Below are 23,355 nucleotides of genomic sequence, written 5' to 3' on the forward strand. Positions count from 1 at the left end.
TGACCAATGATTAAAAAAACTTCATTAAAAAATATTTATTATTGGTGGAAATATTTTTATATCAATCTATAGAAAATAAGAAAGATATTGGACGTTGCTCAGTTACTTAAGTTGATGGGTAGTCTATTGAATGTTTGACTTGGTGGAACATACTCGTACATAACAATAATAATAATAACAATAATGAATCCTATACCCTGATAATAATAATACAGAAGTTCAATTAACTATATAATGATATACATATCTGATGATGACAAAGATTTGACCAAATGTAAGCACCAACTTTGCATCAACTACAACTCAAGACTTTGTCTCCTTCAATTTTTTGTTTCCCCATTAGCTTCGGGGTAGATTTTGCTATTGTATTTTTTAAATAAAAATTAAATAAAATATTCGAAAAGCTATTATGGTGATTCAGATCAACCAATAAGATTGAACACATTGAAAGGGCAATGAGATTTTATTTCGTCGGTTAGGCTCCACAAGCTCCACAAGAAATGGTTTGTTCAAACCAAATCAAGTTGGACTATTACACCCTACATTGTTCTTCTTGGTTCTCCACAACAATGGGGTTTTTCTGTGGCTGATGATCGAGGTATACGAACTCTTTAATTTTTATTTTGTACGAATGATAAGCAGTGAAAATGAGATTTGATCCTTCAAACCTTGTTATCAAGCAGTCAAAGTCTTTCTTTATCTTTAGAAAATTATCAACGTGGATTTTTCCTAATTTTTTGAGATAGAAGATTATTCTTATTTTCTTGTAATAATTATCTTCTTATGCTCCCGAATAGCTTCACCCTCATTCTCATTTATTAGTGGATCTGATATGGTTTTTTTAGTTTTTCATGTAAGTATTCGGGTCTTCTGTTTCTTTACATTTGATCACATTCTATTTATTTTTTATTTATCCCTTTTTGTTGAATGTAGCCGAGGTGGGGAAGATGGAACAAACACCTCCTTCCTCCAATAGTATTAGTGCTTTCTTTTCAACTAGTATGTAGTACAGGAGGCCTGATTCGTGATGACAGCAGAGTGTTTGGTAAAAATCTCGGTGAATTCAAGCAAGATGGTGAGTCCAAATGACATTAAAATAGTGGATTTACTCATCTCAAGTTGATTTAGTACTAAATGATCCAACGTAATATGAAAAGACAAGAAGCCACGACCAGGTCATGGGTTTGTTAGTGGAGGAGGTCTTTTAAGCAATTACTTGGGTTTTTCTCATCACAAGTTTCCACAAAAAGATGATGATTTCTCTGTTAACCAACCAACACATGAAATAGTATAGTAGTAGTTCACCATTTTGGGAGTTGCCTTTCAAAAAAGAAAATAACTTCATGACCATGACACGGCTTATCATATGATAAATTAGTGACAAAACTTGACATTGGTTTAGTTAGTTGTACAAGCCTAATTATATCAACCGTAACATTAAAACTCAGCACGTTGAGCACCAGGAAACATTGATATTTACATCCTGAGCAAGATATAGATTTCATATGTCAGAGTAACAACTTGGTACAACATCGGAAGGGTGGTTTGACCCACCGTATGACCTAGCACAAGATTGCATAACATATTTTCTGCAAAGAAATCATGTCCGTCCACACTATCATATTCTACAGTGTCTCATCATCATCTTGGTAAAAGATACAAGCCAAAAACCAAACTGAACTTAGGCTTTGCGGCACTATCACATTCTACGGTGTCTCATCCTCGTGGTATAGATGCAAGCCAAAACCAAACCGAGCACAGGCTTTGCAGAAGGCTAGTTCTTCGGCTGCAGCAATCGGATCCTTAAACCGGCCATTGTTCAGAGACACGGTTCCAGCAGACTCCCGATGCGCCTGCAATTGTACAACAATAAGCATACAACATAGGGGAACCTCACAGCTCGTCTCAACAAGTAAAGATTTCCTGCTTTTTCATATCTGAAATGATAGCATGCAAATTCCTTGTGTTTTGATACTTTTGGTGATTTTAGATATTTTGGAACCTCTAAGATGAATGTTATTGAAGAATCCATGACTTAATTTGATTCAAACATTGCGGTACATGCTCATTTTTTTGTTAACTTTCCTGCTCCACCCATTCAAGTGCCGCCCTATGTGCTGTCAAAATAACTTTTACAAATTTCTACAGATTCATTAATATAAAACCAAATGAAAAAATGTGAAACAAAATTTGGATAAGCATTAATATCTTAAACTGAGAGACTTCTAGTGAGTGAACACATCTTTGATAATTCTCACATATAAATATTTAGGTGGAATTTGGTCAAAGATATAGGAATATTAGTTTTGTGTCAAGTACTTTTTTTCTTTAGTAGCAAAAGGAGCTATGCCACCTTTGATGCAAAAATAGTGCACCACCTAATAGAACCGAAAAAAGTAGTCCCCTGCATTGAAGGTTCCACCAATACATGTTTTGGAAATGGTCAATTCACAAAGTCTGGTTCTTGCAAGCAAAGAGACTTTCTCCACGACTCAAATCCGAATAAACCAAGTTGCAAGGGAATTGCCTAATCATAGTGGTAAAGCTCCTCCCCTTAACCTGGTATAGAGCTGCATCGACTACAACAGGGTAAACCTAGAGGACCACATCTGAATCAGAATTTAGACAGGATAGGGTCTAATACATCTTTATCCATAATCAAACTAGTGCAGCCTGATTAAAATGAGTTGGACTAACAATATTTTGCAGAAAGGCTTCTAGTTAAGCTCCATTGGCTGATCTATGTTGCGATAGAACTGAATAACCCTTAAAGCATCTGATGGATGGGTCAAGTTTTCCGAATGTTCAAAAAATAGATTTATATAACTCAAGATCTTATTTAACATAATAACTTTGACAAAAACTGCTAACAAGTATAAACTGAAATCACCAAAACCATCAAGATGAAGCCTGATCCTATCATAATTTTCCATCAGGAAAAAGCGGGCAGCCCGGTACATGATTCCATTATTTATATTCTAATTTTTCATTTGGGTATCTTTTTTCTTTTTCATTAGAACTATGATCCTAATTTGGTTGGCTGAAATCACTAAAAAGTGATCGGCCTGAAGTTGCTGAAATAACTAAAAGCACAAAAATCAATACAATTATTGAAATAGAGAAAAACTTTTCCTAGGAGGCCTAAAACCAAAGCTAGTAATAATAACCTCGGATCATCTACTTTTGTATGTTTACCACCATAATGCAAGAATTCTACTCTCACAAATAAATAAAAAACTTCAGGCCATTCAGGCCTATAAACATATCTAAACAAACAATTTAATTCAGCCTCAGCTATAATCTTCCTTCATGTTACAATTATTCACATCTCAATCTACATAAAGACTGATTACAGATAAATGAAATAAATTATTTTGGAGACAACCACACTAAGCCACTTCATATTATTCTCTCAGGCTTAGATTAGTTCCTGACCCTGTTTCTATTTTGAATGCAGGATTAGCAAACATTGATCTTGACATAACTGCTTCTCGACCATTCCACCACTTGTAGTATATTGTTGCCAACTAGTAACTAGTGATGGATTTTTTTTTTTTCTCTCTAAAGAAAAACTATCATTCATTCATCATAGAAGGTGATCCAAAAGGCAGGTGGAGAGAAGTACAAAAGTCAGTAGGGAGGTCATTTCCTCAGGTATCGTAACAACCCTGCTATAAGCAAAGCCAACCCATGAGCATCCCTTCACAGTCCTAGGAATAAAAGACCAACTGTTAACATGAGAACATTTGGGAAGCCCCAAAATGTCAGAGAAAATGTTCTTGACAGTCCATGGGACAACATCAAGATTGTGGAGCCAAGAGATGAACTGTTGGGATTCAATTTTAATTCAAACACAACAGAAAGTCCATCCCAGATTGCAAGGCATTTTGTTTGAAGAGGTGAGGAAGCTTTGATAACTCTGCAACCAGCAACAATAGTGGATCCATCTAGGTTCCATCTTGGGTTCTGATGGTGCAGTCTGTGCCAAAAAACTCAGAAGAAAGGTTAAAGGAACTGCCAAATTCAATATAGCAAGTAGCAACTGGATTAGAGTTCAAGTGATTTGGGAAGGAGTGGAAGACCTTGCAAGGAAAAAACCTATGCCACTCCTAAAAAGTGTCATCTCACTAAAATAAACCATGGCCCAACACCAAATAGACAATAGTGGGGAATGATGGTTACAGAATAGACAAGCGTTGCAGTTGTTCCATAAAAACAAAAGAGAGTTAGCTATGAAGCTTATGAGATATAGAGCAGAAGATTTATCCAGGTTGAAGACTTCATCAACCCATGCTTCATTTCATGGTTAGTCTTATCGGTCCATACCGGTGTACCAACCACTTGTCGGTACGATATATACCAAACTGAACCAAACCATAATGAGCAACACATGATACATGAGGGCTATCAATGTACCGCCCATATCGGTCCCCTATCGGACCAATATATCGCCCGTACCAAGCAGTACTGAGCGGTATGGTGAACCTTGCTTCATTCACCTAATTGTCATGGAAATGAAAGGAGTGGTAAACGTTTGACTTGCACCATATCTCAATAGGAGGCGAAGGGGCAAAGAAAGAAGATGTGATTAGAAAAATCATGCTGAAGATGGCAGACATGGCATGGGGAGACATGGGCATTGTTGAATCTGGCCATACAAGAGTAAGTGGGAAGGCAATACCAAATTAATCTTCACAAGAAAATTTTTAACTATTACAGCCACATTGAAAGCCCAAACCACCTTCCGACCATTCCTCATTGGGATCACACTATCAAGAATCTGTAGGTACTTTTAGTGCTAGAAATACCAAGGGGTTGATGGGTCCAGATCTAGTAATTGTCACTGAGGTGCATGGGAACCTGATTTCAGACTGCAAATTCCATGTCGTTTTTGAGTCGAGATTCATATTTATAAAAGCAAGCCCACAGTTTATGGGAATGTTAGTAAGCTAAGGATCAGTTCATATATTGGTGTATCTCTCGTTCCCAATCAACATTTGAAGCCCATCTTTAAGATTAGAATATGAGGTGAAAAATACCTACCCAAACCAAGGTTTGTCATACCACAGCATACCGCTTCATATGGGCAGTACGTATCGGTCCAACAAGAGAACGGTATAGTAGGCAAGATTTGCCATGCCAACCTGCATCGCCTGGTATGGATGATACGTACTGGTCCAACAAGATGTCGGTACACGGACCACCCTCTACCAGGTGATACCATCAAAAGACCCCGTATCGGACGATACAGGGTCTGTATTGAGCGGTAACGGTTGAAATTCGACCATTACCGATTTGTACCGATTGGTAACTATCGAATTTCGACCGTTACCGATCAAGGGCTAAGATTCCCCTATTTTAAATGGTCAAAAGTGATTGTTTGAGGCTTCGTAAAGGGTTTTTAAACCTTGTCCACCCACATTTTTTAACTCATTTCACTCTCTCAATCTCTTCAACTCTCTAAAGCTCTTTTTCACTCACATCTCTCTCTCATTCTCATATTTTTATTCTCCTAAATTCAACAAAGCTACGATTTGTGAATTGAATTAAATTTAGAAGGCTAATTTGGAAGGATTAAAAGGAAGAACATTATAATCAAGAGGTATGTAATCTCTTTCTAGTTTTTTATTGATTTATGATATAATTAAGTTTATCTTTGTAGTGTATGACTTAATGTCTAATATATTGTTTGATATGTTTTTTATGGTAAAATAGTGTTAATTAGGGAGTAATTAAGGTCTTTAATATTGTGATTAGTGTGTTTAATATTGATTTTTTTCAAAATTAGACACTTAATAGGTCAAATCTTTATATTTCATGCATATTAAGGTGATTTATATATTTATGATGGTATAATAGGTTTAATTAGGTTTAACATAAGTTTTTTAATATTGCGATTAGTGATTTTAATGATGATTTAATCAAAATTTGATCAATATTGGGTCAATTCAATGTTTTTAATACCTACTAGGATGTTTGATATGTTTATAGCGTTGAAAGAAGACTAATTAGAGATTACTTAACTATGTTAGTATTGTGATTAGTGTCTTTAATTATGATGATATCAAAATTTAACCCATATTAGGTCAATTAAATGTCTTTAATGGCTATTAGAGTGTTTGAAATGTTTATAGTGATGAAAGAAAAATATTTAGTGGGTAATTAATTATGTTAATGGTATGATTAGTGTATCTAATGATGATTTCACTGTAATTTGATCCATATTTGATCAAAATTACGTATTTAATGCTTCTTAGGGTGCTTGATATATTTATAGTGATAAAATACAACTAACTAGAATTTAATTAAATTTTTTAATACTGTGATTAGTGGTTTTAATAATGATTTAATCAAAATTTGATTAATATTGGATCAATTCATTGTCCTTAATACCTATTAGGATGTTTGACATGTTTATAATGGTGAAAAAGGACTAATTAGGGATTAATTAACTATGCAAATACTGTAATTAGTGTATTTAATTACGATGATATTGAAATTTGACCTATATTGGGTTAATTAAATATCTTTAATGCCTTTTAAAGTGTTTGACATATTTATAGTAATGAAAGAGAAATAATTAGTGGATAATTAACTATGTTAATGGTATAATTAGTATATCAAATGATGATTTCATCGTAATTTGACCTATATTGGATCAAAATTATATATTTAACTCTTTTTAGGATGTTTGACATATTTATAATGATAACATAAAACTAATTAGAGTTTAATTAATTTTTTTTACTACTATAGTTAGTATATTTAATAATAAATTTAATGATATTGAGTCAATTCTATGTATTTAATGCACCTTGTTAGGGTTCATTACGACATTATATATAATTGCACCTTGTTATTTTAAATTAGGGATAATTACAACTTGCTTATTTGATTTAATTGTGGTATGAACATGGTACCAAAGGAATAGACATATGATAACGCTTGGGATCATACCCAAAAGATGGATGGGAATAGTCATCATTGGCAATACATTTATTGCGACTACATCGGCAAGGGTGGAGGAATCACTTGGGTGAATATGCATTTAGCTGGCGAGTATCCCAATATTGCAAAATGCAAGAAAGTGTCGATGGGGGTCCATAATCATTTCAAAACAAGTTATAACAGGCAAGGGAAGATACAATAAAAAAGAAGGCAAGAGCTGAGGAAGAATATTATAGGGCTACACCGGAACCAGTTTATGATGCTTATGAGGGTCGCGCCGATGAAATCGACTCGGATCTTAGAGCCGGTATTCGTGCATCACTAGAACATCATTATATGTACGAGAAAGCAACGAGGCATCGACAACCTGATTCACAATGGGAGCGCATGGTGGTGACAGTGGATCTACGCCACAAGAAATCTAAAGGTCGGCCAGCATGAGGCAACCAACTATCCCTCCTTAGTTAAGCCGAATTGGTAGCATAAGATAGGGTGGAATCCGTGGTTTTCTAAATGGATTTGGTAGGAGGTTTATATTAGATATTATTGATATTGATCCATAAGCCTATCCTCCACAAACAGCGAAACAGGCACGGATTGATGATGCATATACAAAAGAAAAGAAATGAGATATTGGGAAGACAATTGTAAAATGATTCAACTTCCACATGATTCCAACAAATATAGCCTAAGGTCCATATTAGACCATAGTAAATTGTCTAGATAGTCACTAACAGTGGAGTTAATTTAAAGAAGGCCAGTTTACAATTGATGGAAAAAAGGAAAACATTATCTTTGGACTCCATGGACCGGTGATTTCAATAGGCGCTCGGGCGCTGGCCTAGGCGCTCGGGTGAGGCGAGGCGAGGCGAGGCCCAAGCGCCTCGCTTCACTTCCAAGCGGCACGCTTCAAAGAGGCGCCGCCTGGGCGCTCGCCCGAGCCTAGGCGCCGGGTGCTTCGGGTGAGCGCCTGGGTTAAATCAGGCGACCAAACCAGCATTTTAGGTCTGGTTCGGTCTCCGGTGCTTTAGTTGGTTCAATCGAACCAACTAAAGCACCGATATCAACTACCGCTGCCCTACCCTAACCCTGCTCGCGTTCATGCTACCGCTACTGCTGCTTGCTGCCGCTGTCGCTCGCCGCTCCCGCTACTCGTCGCTCCCGCTGCTCACCGCTATCGTTGCCACTGTCGCCGCTCGCCGCTCTCACTGTCGTTGCTCACTTTTAGTGCTGTCGCTTCATCCTCGGTCTTCCCTTACACTCCTCTTCCTTCTCCTCTTTCGAAAGTATACTGTTAACAATATACTGTATACTATTAACAATATACTAGTAACAGTAATGTATTTGTATTTATTAGATTAATAATATATTATTTTGATTTTAATACTGTTAATTTTTATTTATTTAAAATTATTGTTAGGTTTCAGGATAAATGGCAAGTGTACAAAGCAACTCAATGGAGTCTCCAATAGCATAAAAAAAGATCCTGCATGGAAGTATAATTATATAAAGGATCCGAAAGATCCTAATGCAGTGACTTGCATATTCTGCGATAAGACTACTATAGGTGGTATTTTTCGTGCAAAACATCTAGTAGGAAATTTCAAGAATGTAGCAGCTTGCAAAAAGTGTCCACCTGAGATAAAAGAAGAGTTGCTAAGTTATATGAATGAAAAGAAGACACAAAAGAATGAATCTTACAAGAATTTACCAGAAGACAATGTTGAACATCTCAAGAATGAAGAAGAAGATTATTCTATGAGTATTAACCCAAGTGGGAAAAAAGTATACGATAAAAAAGGAAAAGAAGTTATGAGTACTAAGAAAAGTAAAAAAGGACCGATGGATCCTATATATGTTTCAAGGATCCGAAAAGCAACAAGGGCAAGCAGGAGACTCAAAATTTAGACAAACAAATATAAGTGATGCTTGTGATAAAAAAATAAAAGGAAGAACAATTCAACACATTGCTCGCTTCTTCTATCAGGCTGGTCTTCCCCTAAATACAACTCGTTTAGACAGTTTTAAGGATATGATTGAAGCTATTGAAAGATATGGTGCGGGATTAAAACCTCCAAGTTATTATGAAATGCGAGTTCCATTGTTGCAAAAAGAATTGAATTATACAAATGACTTACTAAAGGGTCATAAAGAATCATGGGCAACACATGGTTGCTCTATTATATCAGATGTTTGGACTAACAGGAGGCGCAGGAGTATAATTAATTTTATGATTAATTGTTCTTTAGGGACTATGTTTGTGAAGTCAATCGATGCTTCATCTTTTGTAAAATCTAGAGATAAGATATATGATTTACTTGACAACTTCGTGGAAGAAATTGGAGAACAAAATGTCGTTCAAATCATAACCGACAATGGAAGCAACTATATATTAGCTGGTAATATTCATCTTTTGAATTTTTAATTATTTTATCTTCAATTAAATGTGTTAAACTCTTAAGTCTTATCACTTTTGTTATCCTTTATCTCAGGTAAATTGCTTGAAACAAAAAGACAATACTTATATTGGACTCCATATGCAGCACATTGTATTGATTTAATGTTAGAGGATATTTGAAAGATCTTAGACATCAAGAAAATCCTAAAAAAGACAATTTTTGTTGTTGGATTTCTTTATAATCATATTGGGGCTTTGAATATGATGAGAGAATTTACAAGGAATAAAGAATTAGTGAGATATGGTGTCACCCGATTTGCTACTTCATTCTTGACATTACAGAGCGTACATCGTCAAAAACATAATTTGAGAAACATGTTTACCTCTAAGAAATGGGTGGTAAGCAAATGGACAAAAGAAGCAAAAGGCAAGAGGGCTATTGATATCATCTTAATGTCATCCTTTTGGAATCATGTAGTTTATATATTAAAGGTAATGAGCCCTCTTATTCGAGTCCTTCGGTTGGTGGATAATAAAAATAAGCCTGCAATATGATATATTTATGAGGCTATGGATAGAGCAAAGGAGACGATTAAAAGGTCTTTTAATGAAAATAAAGAAAAATATGAGAAAATTTTTACAATCATTGGCGAAAGATGGAATTGTCAACTTCATCGTCTCTTACATGCAGTAGGATATTATTTGAACCCTGAATTCTTTTATAAAATTAAATATGTTGGGTTTGATCGCAGTACTGAAGTTCATATAGACCAAGAAATCTATAATGCAAGTAAATTCAGATTTAGTATAATTTAATTCATAATTTTTTAATATTTAAAAATGGAGGGAGAGCGCTTGGTCGTGAAAGAGGCCGAGGAGGTGGAGAATGCGGAGGCAAACTCCAAGTATCGAGACAAGGCAGGAGGGCAAAGGCTAGGGAACTTCGTAAGACCGACGTCAACGAACTTCTCATCAAGATAATCGAAAGTGAAGGACTTCGGGTTGATGCAAGAGTGCTCGACCGAGAAACGTAAGCAGTACACGGTGTTGTACCTTTGCGACTCAGATGAGTAGGCGACAAAGATGATGAAGAAGACGGTATAATCCCAGAGGCGACCAAAATTACTAGACTTGCTCCAAGTTGGAGTGAAAACTTATTGCATTCCAGAAGTTCAATGACATTAAAAAGGTGAATCACAGTAGCTAACTCAATGTAAGGAGTGCGAACACTTCGAGTGCTTCAGAAGTGCAAGCAAAGAGCAAGCGAAGGCTAGTAACCAGCTCGATGCATGAAGTACAACCCTTGAGGAGGCAGGCAAAGTCGAGTAACCATTACCTTCTCAACTCTTAAAAGAATGGGCGAAACTGAGTACCTCAATTCTTTTATATATCCAGTATAGAAGCTCTACACAAGTTCAAATACCCTTCGAAGAAATCTAATGGAAGACAATACTTGTCAAATCCTCACCAATGGTGATCGGTGCTACTGAGAGTAGATTGCCCGTTTCATTTCCCAACAGAATACCAATCAAAAGTGGAACTGATGCGAACCTACTTGAAAGTGATAACTAAGTGAAAGAAGAAACGATAGGCAAATTTTATGGAAGGACCCAAAAACTTCAAAAGTTTACGAGGCGATGCTCGTTAAAGCTCCAACAGGTATCCACATAGTTCAAGCGGCATGAGGCATTTGAGAGACTGACGTATACTAAGGATGGTCTTTTCCTTCATCTGAAAGATCCGCAGGAACCAACAATGATCAACACAACTCAGCCAACCCCACACTAGAATCAAAGTCATTGGCAAGTTGAAGCTACATGGCGGATTAAAAATTCAACTACTCAACAACAGTAGAGGAGAGCAATTGGGAGCCAAGCGGCGCATTGCAGCTGGAGCAGAAAATTGAAGACTCAGCAAAGGCGAGGAGATGCAGCGTCGACAAAGACTTCGAAGAGGACGTTGAAGGAATAAGTGGGGGAGAATGTCACGGACAAATTATAAACGAGGTGTTCGATGTAATACTTATGTATATCTGTGTCTTTTGGTTTGTTCATGCTTTGCACAGTATGTAAAGGGACAATCGAAGGCTTAATAGCCCCATTTTAGTTGGGTTTGGTGGTCATTTTCGGTTTGTAAATAAAAGTTGTGTCATGTAGACACTTGTAGGAGATTTCGATCTATAGTGGACCATTTTGAACCCTTTGTTGTATGACCGTTCAGAGTTTGTGAAGTTTGTTTGTAATTTGCATTAGCTATGAAGTGTTTACTAAAATAATTGCTTGTGGATCCCGAATGAGATACTTTCTCTAATCCATTTTCTCTTTTGTAGGTCCTAAGGAACTATAGGAGGTTTCGGGGAGGCTGACCTTTGCAGACAGACACGCAAGGGTGTCGCACGACTTAGGCAAAACTAGTTAAGTCTGTGACAGGTCAATCGATATATCGGTACGGATTGATAAAACGAACCATGATCCAAACCCATGAAGCTCCTAATTTAATATTATAAAACCAAGGGGAGGAAGATACATATTTAGCAATAAGCAAGGAAGCCCAATGGTGATCAGATTTATTGAGTAAAGGAATAATCCTTTTAGCCTCAATGGTAAGTTTGACAAGGTGTAAATCACTGATACCAAGACTACCCTTGTCCTTGGGGGAGGTGCTATAATTGCATATGAGGAGATTAATTTTGTTGTGAGAGCTATTATTGTTCTTAAAAACCTTCTAAATATCCTTTTGTAATGATTTGTTTTAGAAACCCAATAATTCATAATCATATAGATGGGTATGGCATTGACCACCGAGTAAACAAGGATGACTTTACCCACTAGGGAAATGAGGCCTTTTACCGTTCAAGATGTTGTCCACAAGAAGGAAAGTCAAAATCTTTTAGGGACCATAATAGGGTTGACATATGAGCCTAGGTCTTTAAGGGGCCAAGATCCCTCGATACCAAAAAAATTATAGAAGCAATGTTCGTTTGAGGGTCACAACCTTTGGCCAAAAGAATTTCATATTTTGACTTGTTGATGGAAAGGTTGGTGAAAGTGGAATAAAGCTCAACGGCCTTGGCCAAATGAGAACAAGACATATGGGTAGCCCTGAAAGAAATGATCGTGTCAACAATAAGTGAGATTTTAATCCCCTTGATGCTGAAGGGAGAGAGCTTGCTGTGATGGACTTGGTTGTCAAGAATGGATAAGAGAATTAATTCGATAAGGATCAAAAGAAAGGGGGCGAGTGGATCCCTTGTCTAACATGGCATGATTATTTGGATGGAGGGTCAAAAGTTGAATTAAGGGAAATCTCAAGAGTTTCTCAAGAAATCTTGTCAAATGCTTTCTCAAGTTCTAACTTGAGGAGGATTAAGGGGCATTTTTCTTTGATATAAACATTGAGTGGGCTAACTCATTGGCAATCACAATTTTATCATTAATGTTTCTACCCTGGATAAAGGTCGATTGCTCTTTATGAATGAGGTTAAGTAGTGGCTTCATGTGGTTAGCGAATGAGTTTGTAGAAGATATTGCAGAGGACAATAGGAAGTAAGGAGGGGTTAAGTTTTTGGGAATATAGATTAAAAATACTCTAGTTCAACTAACCGTTAAGGAGAAATTTGAATGAAAGGCATTGAAAGAACTAATGATTGAATCCCTAATACAAGGCCAATAAGTACAATAGCATTAAAAGAACTAAGGATTGAATCCATAATGCAAAGCCAATAAGTACGATAGAATTCAACCATGAAGCCGCCGAGGCCTGGGCTCTTGCCTAAACCCATTTGATTGAGAGCAACAAAGATTTTCACATTGGAGAAGGACAAAGATAAGTTGTAAGAGTCTGCATCACTAACTTTAGACAAAGTAATTAAGTTCCAATCAAGCAAAGAGATAGAGGGCCTCAAGGACTAGAGATCTTCATACCAGTGACTAAAATGATTAAGGATGTCTTGAGGATCTGTTAGGGTAGGTTTAACAGAGGTATGAATAGAAGCAATGGTGTTCTGTCTCTTGCGCATAGCCACCATACAATGGAATTATTTGTAATTAAGATCTCCTTGGCCAAGCAATCAATTTATTATAAAGGATTTGCAGATTTAAGAATTCTCACTGGTGAGCGCTCTTTTGGAGTCTTTAAAAGCTCCAACGAGTTAATAGCTAAGGATTTTTCAAGGTTTCCCATACAATGCTTGTGCCAATTAGAGAATTTGTGTTCAAGGATAGTAAGTTGATGATAAAAGGAGTCGTGGGGGCTGGAGGAAGGATAGTCATCTCACTAGACTTCCTTGACAAAGGACTCCACCTTGGGGTACTCTATCTAGTAGGGCTGAAATCTAAACAAGCGACGTCATAAAAGCTTTGTCAAGTTGAACCGAAATATGAGCAGGGGTGACTTCTTGTCACAAGTAAACCAACAACCCGAACAACCCAAATCAACTAAATCAGCTTGGAAAAAAATTTATCGAAATCCATGACAGGTTTATTCAAAAGAAAAGTCTAGAGTCCTGATTTCTAATTAGGGGAGGAAATATAGTTCATGTCTCCACTCAAAAACCAAGGAATGTCATCCAAATCAAGCATATCGAGAATTTTCCATATGAATCGACAAATAAAAGCACAAGTACTAGCGCACGTAGCAATAAGAAGCCACAAAACCTTACTAGGCTCTTCAGTAAGTACTTTAAGCGATTGGTCACATTTTGCAAAGTAGGGTGGCTCTGAACCTATCAACCCTCCAAGCAACATGCAATATTTGGTTCTAAGGTGGTCACCACTACAGTATTCAAGAGCTTCCTTATAGTTTCAAGAGAGGGCTAAGATATTAAATTGTGGGAGAAGGGTTAGATTCCATTTGGCAGGGGGCTAGCATAGAGGAGGAATCTGGGGTAGCATAATGCAATGTCATTTTCATATATTTATGTTTCAGAGCTATAAGAAGGGGTTCAGAGTTAACCTGAAGTAGTTTCCTTCGGGCTTTGGGCCCTTCCATGACAACCACTTTTGCTCACTCAAGGTCTTTATCATCGAGCATGAAAGCTTCATCAAGATAGGCAACTTCGTCGGGAGCCTTTCTAAAGGCATCTGCCATCCACGCCATAAAGCTTTATGGGAATTTTGGATACTCCTTGGCTCAAATGCAAGCTGGGTAAAATTCATCCTGGGGAGGCTCAAAGTCGAGAAATTTAAAGGGTTGCAAGGGACTAAGTCCTCACCATCCAGCATCTTGACTAAGTCCCCCCACCATCTGACATCTCAGCTACTAATTCAAGGAGCATAGAAGAGGGAAGGGAGAACAAAGAGGATACAAGGGGAGCAAAGGGGCCAGCATTGGGGGTGAGAAAATGGAGGGACATATACGATGAGAGGACGAGGTAGGGAACAGGCATAGAAGAGGGCAGAGAGAGACAAGGGGCAGGATAAGACGTTAGATGGGGACATGACGTGCATCAGGGAGGGGAGCAAAGGCATCAGGGGCCGTTCCATTGAGGGGAAAGTTTGAAGCATGAACAGGATATCTGCCAGCTGTAGGAGCATGCAAGGGAGACAACGAGGCATCAGCAATAAAGACAGCATCAACAGCAGTGATGAATATGTTGACGCTTGGGAAATTTGACTGGAAAAAAATCCTTGAATTGATATGAAGTCAAACAATATATAAATAAGTAGGAATGACTGTCACTGGTTTGATCCATACTGATGTTGTAATTTCATGATCAATAAATTCTCAGCCTGCTATCCACACCTATTCAGCATGTACAAGAGTTTGGCCTAAAAATTTGCTCATCCTTAAATTCCAATCAAGAAACTTTTATCTGGTTTCCTAGAAAGATACACAGATCAAGTCCACAAATGTTTCAACTTCAACAGAACAAAGAACTTTCAATCTCACCACATTAAGTGAACCCCTTCAAAACCTTCAAATCTTTGTTATGTAGCCCTAGGGAGCCACCAAGACATCTAATTGGGCCATTTCATATATTCTGAGTAACAATCAATATCTAAAAAAGTATTACACTTGTATATATGACTTCAGATGGTAATCAAAATGCAAATATTCTGATGATGATGATGATAATAAATCTCAAATTGAAGACCAAAATGAATCATTTTCAAGTTGGGACTGTCTTTCCCAATCATATTTTGATCCATGGTTTAAAATATTGATTGGACCAATACATAATGAATGATATCTATTGATTTGATCAATCACCAACTTTAATGATTGTATCACTTTGGTACAGTACCAGACTGATGGGTTGTTGAAAGTTGAAACCAGTATCAAACAGGTAGTTAAAACAGTATACTGATTTCAAGAACCCATCAGGCTGAAACTGTACCACCAGGAAAGCCTGAACATTAAATTCTAGCCCCAATTCTAATACTGTCCCATCAGACTGGTGCTGAGGAATTTGAATATTCAAGGGAATATGGTGGTAATGTTTCTGAACAAAGAGGGTAGCCCTAATTCTTTTAAAGGTCTTAAGTCTTTCCTTATATGTGGAAAACACTGATTTAGCTTAACTATGTGCAGTATCATGTAAGACTGTCAATGATTAAAGTTTAATACCAGTTTAATAATGGTTTCAACCAAGGTATGCAATATCGTACCGTACCGATGTTTCGAGGTTGGCTCGGTACGGTACGGTACCGGCGTACCAAACGGTATACTAGGGCGTACTGAACGATATACCAGGGCGTACCGAATGGTACACTAGGGCTTACCGAGCGATTTCTTCTTACTGTATCACTGTATCACTGTAGCACTGCTATAGTATATTACTATAGCGCTATAGCACAGTCCGTCCAGTAGCGGACGGTCCGCGTACCGGTATACGGCCGGACCAGTACGTACCGCCCATGCAGGGCGGTACCATTCGAAATTGCATACCATGGTTTCAACAACCCATCAACCCTGGAAAGCCTAAACATTACCACCATATTCCCTTGAATATTCAAATTCCTCAGCATATAGCAAATTTATATTTGCACTGTCTTATTAATACCATAGCATAAGGTACTCTAATTAAAATATAATTAAATTCATGAAATCAGAGTGAAAAGGACAAGCAGGTAGGAGACAATTAAAAGAAGTCTAGAAGTTGGAATAAATTATCCATTCTAGAGAGAGAAGATGGTAAGGTCACAAGGCTTAAGAAAACATTTTCACTTTCTTTTAGAAAATATATCATTGTCAGACATGTTGAGACATTTAGGGCTTTCTTTATAGATTAGCCATTCAAGTTTCAACTACTAATAAGATTTGATAAACCAAGGACATTATCTCTCTTCTCCTAGTTCAAGCTCATCTAGAACCTTCTAATGATAAGATCATCCTTTCAAGTGAATAAACAATAAAGCCTAAAAATAATGATAACATAAGATTTAACCCCACACAAATTAATAAAATTAATTCAAAATCATAAAAAATAAATGAAGGAAAAAAGTCCTTATTTTGACTTGAACAACCCGTTTATTTGACTCCTATATTGGGATGCAACAGTTAGACAAAATGTGTTAATAATAAGAGAAAAGAAAAAAAAAAGAGGTGTTGAATTGAAGGATCATCAATCTGCCCCAACCGTTATGTATCAACCAGCATTTACTGGTCTGAGTGTGAACCATGACATGCACTGTCCCTTTCAGTGATCCAGTTCATTTATTTTTTTAGTGATACATAGTGGCCACTCAACCCCATCTCTATATTGCCTATCTCTCTTGCAAGCCCACCATCCACCCACTGCTTATGATGCCGTCAGTACCGTCCATTGCCTATTGCTGCTGGTGCAACCTCCTGCAATGGCTGATGCCACTGGCCCAAGTACTCCTCTCCTCTCCAACTTCCCTCTGCCTCCTCCTCCTCCCTCTTTTTGGTATCATGGTACGTACCAATGTACCATGTGCTGCCATGCTGGTGCATACCGGATCCATTCCGATCAGCCCATGTGTCCAATATCCCGAAATACCAAATCTTGATCAAAATACACAAATGTTTCAGCCTTACCTTTGCTAACCAAAATATTCTCTTTTCCAAAGAGAGAAAAAAGGGGAACTATCTGGAGATATATGAATAACATTTTCCACAGTTTCAGTAGATTTATATTTTACCTGGCACTACAAAATTAGACATGCAAAGCTGATATTTCAACTACAAGTAGTCCATTGTATAATTAATAGAGAAAGAAAAAAGGCATGAAATGAAGCTGTTGCAGACAAGTACCTCGCCATCCAATCCTCGTATGGTAACACGATATACCACAGTCACATTCCCATTGTCCGAGAATATTATATCACGTACTTCTCCACACCAGCCTTGTGATGCAAAAGCCACAAGAAATTGATAGTGGCAAATCAGATCTTGTAAGATACTCATCCACATTAAGCCAATGTTAATTTAGATCAACTTAACTAAAGAATGGAAGACTAAGGATGTATAATACACAGGATTTGAGATTTTTAAAAGGGCAGTATTAATATCCAATAATAGGTTTTCTAGTTGTTTAAGTGGTATATAAAATTTTGAGCAGATAAAGGTAAATACTGCAGTTAAAATAATGAAAAGAAAAGACCGGATGCATGGGATTTCTCTTCTAATCTGCCAAAAAAGATTGTGTGGAGAATTTTGTACTATGATGAATTAGGGTATACATGTACAAGTTTCTGTATAATAGTAAAGAAGACAGATCTTAGCATCATTTTACTCATGAATGAAAAATATAGGTGACCAAATTCATTGTATTGCTTAGTTGTCCACAGAATAAATCAATGTAATTGCTGACAGATCTTTAGAAAAGGCTCCCTGGTAAGAAATCAACAATATGGTATGAGTGAAAAGTTCAAATATTGTATTTTAAATCAGATAGGCTGCAATCATAATGAAGAGAACTATCCTTGGAATGCAAATTATGTGATACTTCACTGGTTAATTTTATGTGATATAGAATCCATCATGAAGAGATTAATAACAAACATAAAATACTCTAGTTTTGCATGTGACATATGACAAAGTTAAAAAAAATATATTGTGATCAAACTAATAATGATGAAGAAAGATTCACCTGGGGCATAGAAACTCAGCATTCTATTTGCATGATACCTACAAAAACAAGCATCAATAGGGTTAAACCAGACTTAGCCAATTAACATGCCAAGTCCAGTTATGAGTCAAGATAGTCAAGCCAAGAGGCAATTGTAAACCATGAAACTGTCAAATGTCGAAGCAATTCAAATAAAAAAAGTAAAGGGATAAAATTCAAATGAAAAGAATGGTCTAGGTACCTTAAATTAATCTTGTTCTATGTAGAAACAAGAGAGTAATGGAATCACATGAATTACACAGTTCTTATCAATTTGAAAGGTATGTTTTTTGACACAGATTGTTAAGGATTTGGATTTTGTTCCCTGTCAAATGTATAAATATGTGCATGATTTCTGTAGTGTTTTTTATGCATGCTACTTTTTTAATGTAATTTTTCTCTCGATCCAATTCTTAATCTGCCTTAATATGATATAAAATATCATCATTCTAAGTTTGATCTAGGACCTTTGATGTTTCCCTTTCATAGTAATAATCAAGGTATCTAGGTAAACTTTGATGACAAGTAGTTAATGTTCAAAAGAACTCAAACCTTGTTGAGACAGTGAAGGCATCGAGCGCTCAGACACTCACCTAGGCACCCAAGCAAGGTGAGGTCAAGTGCCGCCGCTTACTAATTAATCCAGGTGGGCAACTTCACATGGCACAAGCGCACAATTGAGCACAAGCTTCATGAGGTTCAAGCATAAACCTAAACCAAATCAGGTTTGACTCAAGCTTGAACGACCCAATTTGGGTCAAGCTTGGACGACCCAATTTGGGTCAAGCTTGAACAACAAGAAATTTGGAGTGGTCTATTGATTCTAGTTCCAATCAACTGGCAGTGGTGTCTTTTTCTCCATCGACGAATGGTGGTGTCTTCCTCTCCATCAGCGAACAACAACAGCATCTTCCTTCAGTGAGAGGCTTCCATACATTAAGTGGATTTCCAGGAGGCTCTTCTCTCTCTCTCTCTCTCTCTCTCTCTCTCTCTCTCTCTCTCCTTCCTATAATCATCTCTTCTTCTCCTCCATTGTCCCCCCTCCCCACCCCGTCGAGCCTCCCCGGACCCTAACAATCATCTTTCCTCTCCTCCTCCGCCTCCTCCCCTAGTAGCTCCCCTCAATGATTTAAATGAATGTCCATTGGGAGAAATGGGGGCTAACTTGCAAAATCCTGAAGATGATCCTATTCTTTAGGATGACAGTTTGATATGGGGAGAAGCAGTAAAAGCTTTGAGTGTTGAAGAAAAATGAACTTACACATGACAACTCATGAGAACAAGATGAATGCAAAAGCCTTAAGTCCATTGCTTCTAATTGTCGAAGAGGGAACTTAATTTGATTAAGATGAACAAGAGGTTGAGTGATACAAATCAGCTGAAAAGGATGATAATGACAAACTTGAAGATGTTGAGGATGATGATGTGGACGTTGATGATGATTAATGTTAACGTTTTTTTTTGTCATTTTTGTTATTTGACATGGATAATGTAATTTGGTATTTTAAATGAATGAAATTTGATGTGTTATTTCTATTTTAGTGATCATGTTTCTCAATAATGATATATATTTTTAATTTTATTCATGAATCATGAGCATCTCAGGTGTTTTGGCACTTTGGCACTTAGCATCTTTGGCTACACTACACCGGCTCGGACTACACAAAAGTTCATCTCTTTGGCCATCAATCAAGAGATCCTTGTAAGGTTACCCACTTCTTGTGGACATGATGAGAATCGGGCTCTGATACTAAATATGATGTAGGACAACCTAAATGATATATCATGAGAGAATTGAGTGAGGGATCGATAATAAATAGAAAAAAAAAAAAGCAAAATGGAGAGAGGAGGCGAGAAAACCCGATTCACAGAAATCGTAACTAAAGAACAAAGAAAAAGTACCACAATTCAATGATCACTAATTCGGTCGAAAGGACATATCACGCTGGCACAAATTCAAATGGCATCTATGTTAATGTGAACAAACAACCAGAAAAGTCAACAAATCTGGCTACTTTCCACAGTTAACCATAAAATGAGGCTGATGCTCAAAGGTCAACAAATCTGGATCCAGAACGAACCACATCTGAACTCTATGCCAAATTCTAATTAAGGGGAAATCCACGAAAAGGAACGCTGCCGACGGATCCGAAAAGAAGGGAGGAAAGGGGGGAAGAGAAGAGAGGTACCAAGGGATGGAGTTGTCAGCAGGGTCGATGATGTTGTCGGGCACTCTCTTGTTGAGGTCCCGGAGGATCTCCTTTAGAGGGCGACAGAATGACGGCGTCAGGTCGAGTGGCACCACATAATTGGAATTGGGAACCCTGCCTCCGCCGACGGCCCCGCCGGTTTTCTTGGCGCCATTGCCCGACGCACCGGCGCCCTTCTCCAGCGCTGCCACGATCACTACTGACGCCGATGCCGTCCGCGGCAGCCCGGTGGACGCAAAGCGGAACCGCGCGTCCTTGCCGCCGGCAGCGGCAGTGACCGGAAAGGCCGATCGAGCAAGGAAGAGGGTGGATTCCATCCGGAGGCGATGGGAAAAGTGAGAGAGGGAGGAGGAAGGGGCGACAAAGAGAGGAAACCGGATTTCTCTCTCCCTCAGTGCAGTGAACACGTCTCCCCTCAAGCACAAAGGGAAAATGACCTTTTCCTTGGTTGTTTCCGTCGATCTAAATAAACAATTATGAGAGCTAGTCACGGCTCTTACCGCCGTAAGAGACTTAGACGATCAAAATGCAACTGTTCATTTGTCGTTAACAGCCGGTCCACCTCCCTCGTGATTCGGTAATAACATGGGGCACACGTGGGACCAAGTCACCTCCGCAATAAAAAGACGTGGTCCAGTTCTAAGAGAGGTGCGAGAGTTTTGTTCCCCTCGATGAATTTTCTAGAATTTTTCTTTTATATATAGAGTCCCTCATTTATACTGTTCAAATTCAGAAATTTATTTGTTCATTTATAATTAGATCTGATGTATTATCGGATTAATATTATATATATATATATATATATATATATTTAACTATATCTAGTATATCGCTATCAAATTAATATTTTAAATATCAAAATTTATTGAATATATTTCATTTTAGATTTTAATGATAAAATTAATTAATAAATTTGAATAATTAATATATTATAATAATTAACTAAGATTTGAATGTGTACCATGTGATGACATCACCAAGTATCGAACAAGAATCATTAATAGTAATATCACCTACGAAGATGGTAGTTACATCGACAAATAATCACTTAATGTAATATCTTTTATTTTTTTAAATTATTTATAATATTAATATTTTTAAATTATTTTAATATGAGAATTTATTTAATAATTTTTTATATTAAATAATTTTAATTAAAAGTTTAGTGTTAGGGATCTAATTATGAATTGTAAATTTTTTATATTAAATTAGTGGAAAAAAAAAAAAGATAACACATGTGGCACTAGCGAGTGTGCCTCCTCGTATATGCTAACAGCTAGTGTAATTTCGATACATGTTTGCCACCTTGTATCAATAAGGCTTATCTACACATTTGTAATTGGAGAACAAATGGTAGAATTTTACTTAGTTAATTGCAACATTGACAATAGTATCATCTACCATAACAATATTATTATTCAAGGTTAACTTTTGTGACATGTCAAAGGTTACTATTCAAAATCAACGATAGTATAATGCATACCCTAAAATAAAGAAAATTTAAATTTTGTTGGCTCTAATTTTTAAGCCTTTTGTAGGATATAAATATCTGTTCGAGCTTCATAGATGAAATATCTAATCCTTTAATTTGTAAATATTATTACTCTTTTTTTTAACCCTTTTTTTTTAACGAAAGGAGTTATTATTCTAAGTATTAGGAGGGAAGAATTCTTTGTAAAAAGATTGAGTATAAGGTTCTCTGTGTCCGAGTCTTACACACATTGAGTTATAATTAGTATGCTAATAAAAATATAAATAATATATATATGTTATCCTGATATAATTTGTGATATTTATAATTTATGAATATGATAAATGATATACTCATGTTTTTTACTCTTAATATTGAAGTGCATGCTTTTCAAAAATGTTATTCTCAATGTTCTACGAAATATTAATTGAGCATGCTAAGCATTAATATTTACGTTAAGTATAGTACAACAATCCAAAGTATACTAACGGAGTTTAATACGAGATTGGGTTATCTTAATATTTAGTGTAGAGTAGAAATACTTATGTTTGATGATCAATTTAAGATCGATAATGTTTTAAATTTTATGATTGTTTACTTTTCACCGTATTCATATTGATAGTAGTAATAAAGAATTGAAATGTAACGTCTTACTTTAGTCTTATACATAAAATATAGGTGAAACTAAGAGTAGAGTATTACAAAGTTATGATATTAAAGTTACTAGTTTGTCGTCTAGTTCTCAGAACATTTTCCTGATTAATCCCAAGCTGGATGTGATGTGTCAATTGTGAATGAATTTTTAGAAGTGTTTTCAAAGGACCATACTAGTTTACTACTCAATAGGAAGATTAAATTTATCATAGTCTTAATGTTATGGACTGAACTTATTTCCAAACTATTTTATAGAATGACATGTTAAGACCGAAAATGACAAGGGGGAGAGGGTGAATTAGTACTTTAAAAAAAAAATTGATTTTAAAATTTTCATTTAATGAAAATCGATAATGAAAGTATGCTTGACTTAGAGTAAGTGAACTAAGCAATTAACTCAGAAAGTAATAGCAATGAAAAATATAACAGAATTACATACCGAATTTATAGTGGTTCGGTTGTCATGACCTACGTCCACTCCCGATTCCTCTTCCGCCAAGGCCACCGGCATTCACTAACGATCTTCTTTCAATGGGTGAAGATCATCTACTCTCTTGACAACTCTTTCTCATTTACATAGGTTTAGGAGATAATCTTTATA

General features: G+C 36.7%; 1 protein-coding gene across 2 annotated transcripts; it reads right to left on the reverse strand.

Annotated features, from left to right (window-relative positions):
• Nucleotides 1-1,452: 1,452 nt before the first annotated feature.
• LOC135619357 (DNA repair RAD52-like protein 2, chloroplastic) lies at nt 1,453-21,072 on the reverse strand. 2 transcript variants are annotated; one of them, XM_065121285.1, is made up of 4 exons: nt 20,609-21,072; nt 18,402-18,439; nt 17,564-17,700; nt 1,453-1,853 (listed from the first exon to the last, which is right to left on the reverse strand). In XM_065121285.1, the coding sequence occupies exons 1-4, from the start codon at nt 20,944-20,946 to the stop codon at nt 1,707-1,709; spliced, it is 660 nt and encodes a 219-aa protein (XP_064977357.1). In that variant the 5' UTR covers nt 20,947-21,072; the 3' UTR covers nt 1,453-1,706. The 2 variants fall into 2 exon arrangements, with proteins under 2 accessions (XP_064977357.1, XP_064977358.1); XM_065121286.1 differs by having other exon boundaries at nt 17,564-17,655; nt 20,609-21,069.
• Between the last annotated feature and the right edge of the window lie 2,283 nt (nt 21,073-23,355).

This window comes from Musa acuminata, chromosome BXJ2-8 (genome assembly GCF_036884655.1).
Source record: "Musa acuminata AAA Group cultivar baxijiao chromosome BXJ2-8, Cavendish_Baxijiao_AAA, whole genome shotgun sequence".
Classification (NCBI taxonomy): Eukaryota; Viridiplantae; Streptophyta; class Magnoliopsida; order Zingiberales; family Musaceae; genus Musa; species Musa acuminata.